Source organism: Centruroides sculpturatus, unplaced genomic scaffold (genome assembly GCF_000671375.1).
Source record: "Centruroides sculpturatus isolate CEXI.00-Female unplaced genomic scaffold, Cexi_2.0 scaffold770, whole genome shotgun sequence".
Taxonomy (NCBI): Eukaryota; Metazoa; Arthropoda; class Arachnida; order Scorpiones; family Buthidae; genus Centruroides; species Centruroides sculpturatus.
Window position 1 is genome coordinate 318,808 of NW_019384992.1, and position 9,742 is coordinate 328,549.

General features: G+C 27.1%; 1 protein-coding gene across 1 annotated transcript in view; it reads right to left on the reverse strand.

Moving 5' to 3' along the window:
- Positions 1 to 9,742, reverse strand: part of LOC111633043 (glutamate receptor ionotropic, NMDA 2B-like) — a 55,484-nt gene that overhangs the window by 31,146 nt on the left and 14,596 nt on the right. The window contains exons 2-7 of the mRNA XM_023377572.1: positions 8,986 to 9,173; positions 7,968 to 8,221; positions 4,820 to 5,003; positions 4,487 to 4,723; positions 4,307 to 4,310; positions 3,864 to 4,117 (exon numbers count right to left, since the gene is read on the reverse strand). Of these exons, the coding sequence (XP_023233340.1) occupies positions 3,864 to 4,117; positions 4,307 to 4,310; positions 4,487 to 4,723; positions 4,820 to 5,003; positions 7,968 to 8,221; positions 8,986 to 9,173 (1,121 nt within the window). The remainder of the gene's footprint in view (positions 1 to 3,863; positions 4,118 to 4,306; positions 4,311 to 4,486; positions 4,724 to 4,819; positions 5,004 to 7,967; positions 8,222 to 8,985; positions 9,174 to 9,742) is intronic.

Sequence of the window (9,742 nt, forward strand, 5' to 3'; positions counted from 1 at the left end):
ATACTTTGATCGAAAACCAATAATTGCAAATAAACACGTTCGCTTTCGAGATATTCTAATTGGAAATCAGTAGTTTCGAATAAACGTATTACTTTTTTTCTGAATTCTCTAATTAAAAATGAACGTGATACTTTCTTGCGCATTCTGATTGAAAAAAAGGCACTTGTAGATAAACGTACTAATTTTCTGGTGCTCTGATTGAAAATCGATGGTTACAATAAACACGTTTACCTGGATACTCTAATTGAAAACCAGTGATTACGGTGAGATGTGTTACGTTTTTGAAGTTACGTGCTCTGTGATTAAAAATCAGTAACTACCAATGAACCCATCAGTCTACCTTCCAAAGTGCTTTAATTAAAAATCAGTAATTGTGGTCGGCGTAATTTTTGTATTAAAACTACATCTATATAACGACTAAAACTAAAAATAAAACTCAGTAACGTAACTAATCAACGTTACGTATGAATAAACGTGCTGAGACTTTTCTGTGTTCTGATAGGTAACCGGGATTTTAAACTAACACATTTTTCCAGAAACTCTGATTAAAAAATCCAGCAATGAGTTGCTTAACTTTCCCGGCAACATTTAAATCTGCGTGTATGGCGTCATCTGTTACGATATTTTATTATTAAAAATAACTTATATATTTTTAATTATTATAAAATGGCAAAAAGCTTAATTTTGAGGGTAGAGATGGGTTTTATAAAAAAAATTGTAAATGCTAATAACGAGTAAAATCGTCATTAAGTCCGAAGCTATTGGAGATATATATACACGACCTCCTTTATCTCTCCACCCTCTCTACCTTTAAACAGAAAAAATTTAGCAGCATCTATTTCCATAATACACAAACCTCCCTGAAAAATTTCATAAATTTTCGACAGAAGGCACAAGAGTTATTAAGCTTCAAACAGGGTGAACAAATTTGTGCCACGCAAATACACACTAATATCCGTACATACAGGAAAAAAAACCCGAATTTTTTCCATATCTCGACGTTTCAAGGACTCCCGAGTCCAAAAATGTAAAAATCTTGGGGGGTCATTTTTGATTGATGTCCATACTTCCCTTCTGTTAACATAACGGAGCCGTAAACGTAAAAACCAATAATCGTGAAAATGATACTACGTTTTTGCACCCTAATTGAAAACCAGTAGTTATAAATGAACACACTACTTTCCTCGATGCTCCGATTGAAAACAAAAAAAAAATTGTGAATGAAGGAGCTATTTTCATGGTGCTCTGATTGAAAACATGTAATTGTGGAAGAACAAGTTTTATTGGGATACTTAAATTGAAAACCAGAGACTGTTGATAAACGTGTTACTCCGATTGGAAACTAGTAATTGTGGACAAACGTGTATACTTTTCGAGTACAATTACCGAAAATCAGCGGTTACGAATCAACGTTATATATTTCTGGTTGCTCGAATCTAAAATCAGCGGTTATGATTTCATACAAGTTACTATTTTCCTGGTTTCTTCGATTGAAAAACCATTGATTAATGTCAAGCATGGTATTTTGTCTGGCTCGATCATTCCATTATATCCGAATTTCTTTCCTGAATAAATTTATATATAATAGAAACTCGATGTTTTCGTGCATAAATTATAACTGAATAAACATTATTACTTAAACAATAATAATAAGAAAAATATTCGACGAACGACATAAATTTTTCTATTGGAAATATAATATTTTTAGTTATATATTTACGAAGATAATTATATAAATTATTAATTATAAGCATTACAGACTGGTAATCATGTTTTTGAAATATTTCAGCTATAATTAGCGAAAGATAATTTATCCTTTTCTTTATTTTTATACTTGTTATGATTAATTTATTTGAAGAATAAACAAATGAGGTGTCTACTTCGTTTTATCATTTCTAAATGAATAAATATAATCATTTCTTAAATCATTAATTACCTTCTTGAGAATTATTTACGAGATTAATATAAATATATATTTAAATGCTTCCTGGGAAGTAAGTATACATATAAGAAGGGTGGACCAAAAGTCAGCTAATTTTCGGTTTAGAACGGAAATCACGTCATTTCAATTCAAAATTTCCCCCTTAAATGAGTTAGATAGATGACAGGCACGACTCTATTGCTAGCAGGAAAAGTATGATGTACAGGGGCAAGACACTTAATTTGAAATGGAGAGTATATATTTTAAATTAAATAAATTAAATAATTGCTCGTTTTACTTACGTTTCCTTCAATTTTGTAAAAAAAAAACACTAGTTAACTGACTTTTTGGCCTTTTATTCTATATAAAATATAGAATAAAATATATAAAATTCTGTTGATAATTTCAACATTTTGATGCTTTTATTATTTTATAAATATGTTCTAGAAACTCAACAGTTGTGAATAATGCAAGAAGAATAAAGAAAGTATCAAGTAGTTTCTTTACTAAATTGAATAAGTGGCATTTAACTTGAAAAATATTGCTAACGTTGAAAAGAAACTGTAACATTACGTAAAATTTTAATATCGATACAAAACTTAAAATATAGGAAAAAATAAAGATTTTTATTTAAAATAATAATAATAATAATAATAATAAAGCAGACTTAGTTGAATATTTTGTTACACACTTTAACACATGTTTTATGCTTAAATTTCACTTTAAATATCGGAATATTTACTGCATGTTATATCGAGTTATTGTTACATGAAATACTCTTTGATCTACTTTTTTATGTTACATAAACCTATTTTTGTGTCAGAGAAAGCGAAAGATCTCCGATAACTGTACCAATCAATAATCCTTTCTTGACCTTAGAGGTGTAGTAACATTCTCACTTACTTATAGATTTTGCTTTAACTAATTTATAAATATCAAAATTATCGAGTAATTTAAAACTTTTAAGTACTTATGGATCTGCATAATAATGAGGAATAGTTTCATTTTTTTCTTCTCTATCTTCCTGCATTATTTATGAATTCAAAGTTCGATTAAACTTAGCCAATTTGTTAGACAATATTTTCCTCTAATGAATTAATTTGACATTAATGAATCATTTGTTTATTTTTGATATTAAAAGATGTGGTACCAACTGAATTATTCCTGTTTGATGTGCCTATTGACCTTAACACGATTCTTGTTTGTTCAACGATGCCATCAGTTAATTGACAGCTTTTGTATTCCGATACATCTTCCTCCCCTTTTATGTTGAAGGAAACAAATCATTTAAGTGATATTATGGTCGATAATTCTTTTACATGTTTGTCTTTCGGATTAATGTTTAAACTTATTGAAAATTATTCTGTTTCTCGTGTCTTGTCATCGATTGTCATTCAGTTTCGCGATAAAATTTGAATAAATACTAACCCAAAAGCTGCCTTTCTCGTAACAAAATCCCATTGCAATGGGCTTTTCAAACAAAAATAATTCTAAACAGTAACGCCAATTGTAATAACTTTTGCAAGCATTCTCGGAACCAAACGTTAATTTTCATTACAATGCCCATCGCTTAGGTTAGCATTTCAATACCATTGACCCTATTTTTAGGCTGTCATAATCAAAAATGGTTTAATAGTCTATCAAGTACAGTATTCTCATAACAACCCATGCTTCAAAACTACAATACTCACTGCGAGTTCTCGTAACATGTCACAAAACTAAAGTGTTTATCATAAAAATGATTAAAGCTTCACTCACTTTTGCATAAGAGTAATTTTAAACTACAACAGCGTTTACTTCTCACAAGAAATAATTGCAATGGGTATTACACTTTTGCAATATCCTAAAATTACTCGAAAATCTTTAAACTCAAATATTTTCTGCACGAAACTAAATTTAATCTTTAAAAATAATTAAATTATAATATTAAAAAGACACTTACTTAGTCATTTCAGGCCTTACCACTCGACAAGGAACAGCTCTATGAGTTTTACAATTTCCCGTTTTATTATCAGGTTCTACGATATTGATGTAAGGTGGTTCTTCCATAAAGGTGGCTTTCAGATTAAATTTTTCGGGGACACCACGAGGAGGAGATGCAGAATCACCTGGCCATATTATATCCTTAATACTTAGACCCTTTTCAGTCCATGTACCTACCTGAAAATAGAAGACTCCAACTTTGTCAGATAGTAACTACAACTATAAAACGTTATAGCAAAGTGAACGTAGCATTTTATGACTTCGAAGTTTCGATATCGACATACGAAACATGTCTTACTTTAACATATAATTAATGACAATGTTAAAAAAACAGAAATTAATTAAGAAATTTAATTAACTATTTGTACTTTTAGTTTCATTTAAAGCGATTATAGCCCTTACTTTTCTAATTATAATACATTAATATTCAAGAAGATTACGCTAAAAATCTAAAATAATTTTAAAAAATTTGGTTTTTATAAATATACGGTTGTTTGCCAAGAAAATTTTCAGTAAAAAATTTAAAAAATTTTTAATTTTTTAATCCCTCTTCGAATTTTTTAAACCACTTTCTAATCTCACCCAAATGTTCGTAACGTAAACAAAAAGAAGCTTTTTCTTATGTTTATATTTTGTAGAAGTGATGAAGAAGACTTTAAACTTAAAAATAAATGAATACATACCCTATCCCATTTTCTACCCTTGTTTAAATTCATCACTGCAATCTCCACGTACTTCAGAGCACCTTCAGCATCAAAAGTGATGCGCCTCTTCGGTTTTCCTTTAATATCGACATTAATATCGATATTTTTAAGATATCTAAAAAATAATTTATTCGATTTTTAAGACGTGTAAGAACTCTTTTTAAAGCATCTCAATTAATTTTTTTTATTATTTTTAAGAATAAAATCTTACTTGAAAAAGTACGATCCTTTGTTCCATTTCGATTCTCCCGAAGCGTTACAATTAAGATTTGAAGATAAAATTGTTCTGGCATTGTTTTTATCATTAGCAAATGAATTCAAACCATACGCAAATATTATAATTGCTTTCTCGATTTCGTCTAACAAAATCTCTTGAGTTGCATTGAAGTATACACCTATGTAATGAGCAAATTACAAAAAAAAGATCCTTTCAGTGATAATGGTTTCTTTCCATTTTATCTTAATGTTTATCCAAAAAATCTTAAACAATTAACTAAAAAATAAAAAAATACACCTAAAAAGAAAATTACATCAATAGATATATAACAGTTGCATAAAATATAGATGATAAAAGTATATAATGAAGGATGAAATTTTTAATGTTGCTAAACATAAATTATTCATGACAGTTTGGATATGTTACTGTTTCTTAGCGAAAAAATAAATAAAAATAAAAGTATTCTAAGAAACTAAAAGTGAGAATTAGGATATTTTTTTGTTCAAAAATATAAAATAAAAATGTAGAGAAGTTTTATCAAATTTTTATTTCAACTACATCTTTTGTTTTTTAATGTATAATAGTTGAAATCTATGAGAAATGTTACGAATTTTTATTTATTTTATTGTAAATAGTCGATTATTTGCTAAATTCATATTTAAAAAATATTTTATGATTTAAGATATTACTTTTCAACCAGTAGTGCTTGATCTATTTCTCACTAAAGAATTGTATTCTTGGATAATAGAAAGGATGAGTTAAGAGGTTAAGGTTGAAAGAGTGATTAAATACTTTAAAAAATTTATTTTTAATTGATGATTTTTTAAAATTGTTACATTAATTATTAATTAAATTAAAATTTAAACTAATATTTCTCGACTTATAACTAAAGAATTACGCTTTTGGATAATGGAAAGAATGAGTTAATGGGTCGAGGTTGATAGATTGGTTCAATATTTTAAAAAATTTAATTTCCTAATTTTTAAAACGTTACGTCAGTCATTAATTAAATTTGCTTTTTTTTTTTAAACTTTCATTTGAAATTCTCAACGAGTAGTTCGCGATTTACTTTTTAAAATAAATGATTCATTGTTTAATAAAGGAGGAATGCTAAAATAGGAAAAAGGTTGAGAAGCATTGATTTAAGTAGAAAAATCAAAATATTTTGTGAATAAAATTGATCTTTATTTAAGATTTTTTAAAGTATAATTCAAAATAAAAATTTAATTAATTAATTGAGATGTTAGAGCATGAATAATGATGATTGTAAATGATCAAAAGGATGAAAATGATGGCGAATAATCAACAGTTTTCGAGATAAAAACACAATTAAATTGGTATACTTTTCTTTAATTTTATTTAAAGTTAAATGGAAAATTGTATAAATAAAGAATCTTTTCTACACCATTGATGCTGAATTTAATAATTGGCTTTAACACAACAAAAGAAGAAACCTTTTATAAAAATAAAAGAAAAAGGGGAAAGAAAAGTCAAATAAAATTTATTTATTTATCAGATAAGTAAATTGTTTCGCTTGTCTTGACAGATTCGTTTGGAATATATTAAAAATATATTTTTATAAACATTGATTATAATTGTTCATAAATATTAATATATAATATATTTGAATAATTTAATATAAATCACGAAATAAATATATAATCTTAATATGTATAATTTTATTATATATACTAAAACTGTTAAATTTTAGTTTAAAATAATAATAAATTATAAATTCTCAACAAGTAGCTCGCGATCTACATTTTTATTAACGATTTATTCATTAATAACGGAAGAGATGACAAATGAGAAAAAGGTTGAGAAGCACCAATTTAAATTTTTTAAATTGTTTTATTTTTATAATTATCGTAAAANTCTATAAAATACATTTATTAATTGTTAAATAATTATTTGACGATCTTATTTAAAAAATTATTGAGTTACCCATATGACCCGCACGACTTCGATGTATTAAAAAGAAAATATAAGAATTTTATGTATAAAACAAATTATACGAGCAAAATTCGTATAATTTGTCATTTAAATCAATGCTTCTCAACCTTTCGATTATGTGTTATCCCTTCCGTTATTAACGAACGAAACGTTGATAAAAAAGTAGAACGCGAATTACACGTTGGAAATCTAAATCATTTTTCTTAAAAATAAATTAACCATTAGTAAAATTGAAGAGTTGTCTTTTTTTTTGAAGTTTTCTTCTAAGATAAGTTTGGAGTTATTTAGTTATTAATGAAATTTTCGGTAAAAGTGAAGTTTTGTGTCAGAAATTTCGTGCTTCATTTTCGTGACACGTATTCGCCTGTAAAAACGCGTCAATATTTAAATTAAACTTGGAGAAAAAATAAAATAAATAAAAAAAGAAGAAAGTTTATTCAATTCGCCCTGCTTACACGTTAAAGTTATGATGATATATATTATAGTTTAGTCGCAAGATAAGTTATTTTATTCATTATTCGTTTAACTTAATGGATCTTATATAAGTTTTTCTTACATCATACACTAAAATAGTGAAGTAAATTTCTTTACTAAGTCATTTTCTAATCCGATTTAGTGGGTTAGATCATACCCTTCTATGTGTATATATATATATAACGCTCGATAAAGAGGTTTAAAAGGTTTAAGGATGGATAGTCTACTTAAATGTTTTAATGCATTACGTGACTAGAAGCTTGAAATAAACATATCTTTTAACTACGCCCTGATAAATTTATTACAAATCTATAAAAGACTCGATTAAAAATTAAAAGTAAAACTTTTTAAAAAGTTAAATATCTTGGAATTTATAATATAACTTACTCGTTTACTACTCTATTTAAGTAGAGAAGCGTGTGATATATGTACAGTCAAACTTCGATTTAGTCACACCCCTCCGTTAATCGACACTAAATCGAGTTTTGCTCTAAAACGAAGAGATTTGAACGTAACTTTTCTCTTCCAGGAGAATAGAGGAGCGTAATTTTGGTGGTGAAAATTGTCGTTTATCGAAAATAATCGTAAATTTATAATTCAGATTCGTTTGAGGGTATTCGTTAGCGTTTTACGGGGGCAAAACGCTTTTTAGAAGTGCGCTATATCGATGTTTGACTGTGATGTATTTTATTTAATGTAAAAAATACTTTATTACCTAACATTCCAGGTGGTAAATACTTGAAAAATGCTCCGACATTACCGATTATACTCTGAGTTGCTACCCATAAATAGTTCTTTCCAGTTATCTTCCATTCATTAGCAGCATTCATAATCTTTTCAGCTTCATCTTTTGTACTGTACAGAAGTATTATCCGTGCTTCACTTTTAGCTAAGGGTTCTAATTCCCAATATACTTCGGAATCCGGTCTATTTTCTACTTTTATCGTGAAAATATTAATTATTTCGAACCTGCAACGAGTTTAGAATGTACTCGTCTTCTCGTATCCGAGCTTAAATTTAGGTAAATAATTTTTTAAAAAGAAAGAAAAATTTAATTTATTCCTTAGAAAATTAAATTTATTAAATCTTAATCTATTTTATAAAATTTATATTCAATAATTATACACGTTTGAGACATTAATTGCGATGTAAATTCGAGTGTAGAACGGTATCCTTAGAAAGTCACGTCATTCTATAAATCGGTTTTAAAGTTATTATAAAACTTTCATTTTATTTAATTTATCAAAGCGTTTTAAATATTTTAATACTAGAAACGATTCAATTTTCCTCAACTTTTATCAAATTGTTACGGGGTTAAACTTAGAGAATTTGATTAACAATAGGCAAAGGAAGAGCAAGAGCAAAGAGGGGGAGATTGTGAGGAAGGAAGAATCGAACTTATAGTTTTACAGTTGTAAAGTGTTGAATATTTTATACCAATTAAGTAAATATCTTTCATATTATTAAATTATTCAACACAGTTAATGAATGCCAACAATTCCGCAAATTAGAGTCTATTGGTGCAATTGAAACTATTTGTGTAATAGATGGTGAATATGAGTATCCTCCGGTGTCAAATTCCATACATTAATGACATTTTGAACTTCAACAGATCACTTACAAACATTTAATACTAAAATTCACTTTTGCTCTAACACTCTAAAGTCATGTTTTTAATAATTAAAACTATTTAATTGCTTTTTCTATAAGGATTTTTTTTGAAAATATCTTACTTGAATTCTGTAGTCGTAGATTCTTGTACTTGATTCCTCAAAGCACGAATGATATCGTTATGGCCGTTAATTTCTGATGTCAGTAACGAGAATTTATGCCAGGAATATCTTTTTAAAATGCTTAATACTGCTTTTAATTGATGATTTATCGATGGTGCTAACTGTAATAATGTCGATTCTGAAATTCTCTAAAAAATATTCACAGAATTTATTTTGTTAGTTGAGTAATTACTGTTTAGCGGTGTCTAGAAACATCTAAAATATAATGAATTTTAATTTAGAGGAGTTAAAATCTTTTAAATTTCATTCGTTCGTTCGTTAATTGTTATTTACAGATGTTTAAAATTCTCTAAAAATATACATTCTTTCATTTTTACTTGGAAGAATCTCAAATTCTCTAAAAATTCTATAAAATACATTTATTAATTGTTAAATAATTATTTGACGATCTTATTTAAAAAATTATTGAGTTACCCATATGACCCGCACGACTTCGATGTTGTCAGGAAAAGTATGATGTACAGGGGCAAAACTAATAATTTGGAATGGAGAGCATATGTTTTAAATTAAATAAATTAAAAATATGAATAAAAATTGCATTGTGACGATGTCACAATCATTTCTGCTCGTTGAAAGTTCAATTTAAATGGAAAATAAAAGAAAATAATTCATTCTTTCGTTAATTCCGTTTAGAGAATTCACAAATTCTTTAAAAATACAAAAAAAAAATTTTTATTAATTGTTGTTCAGAGACGTT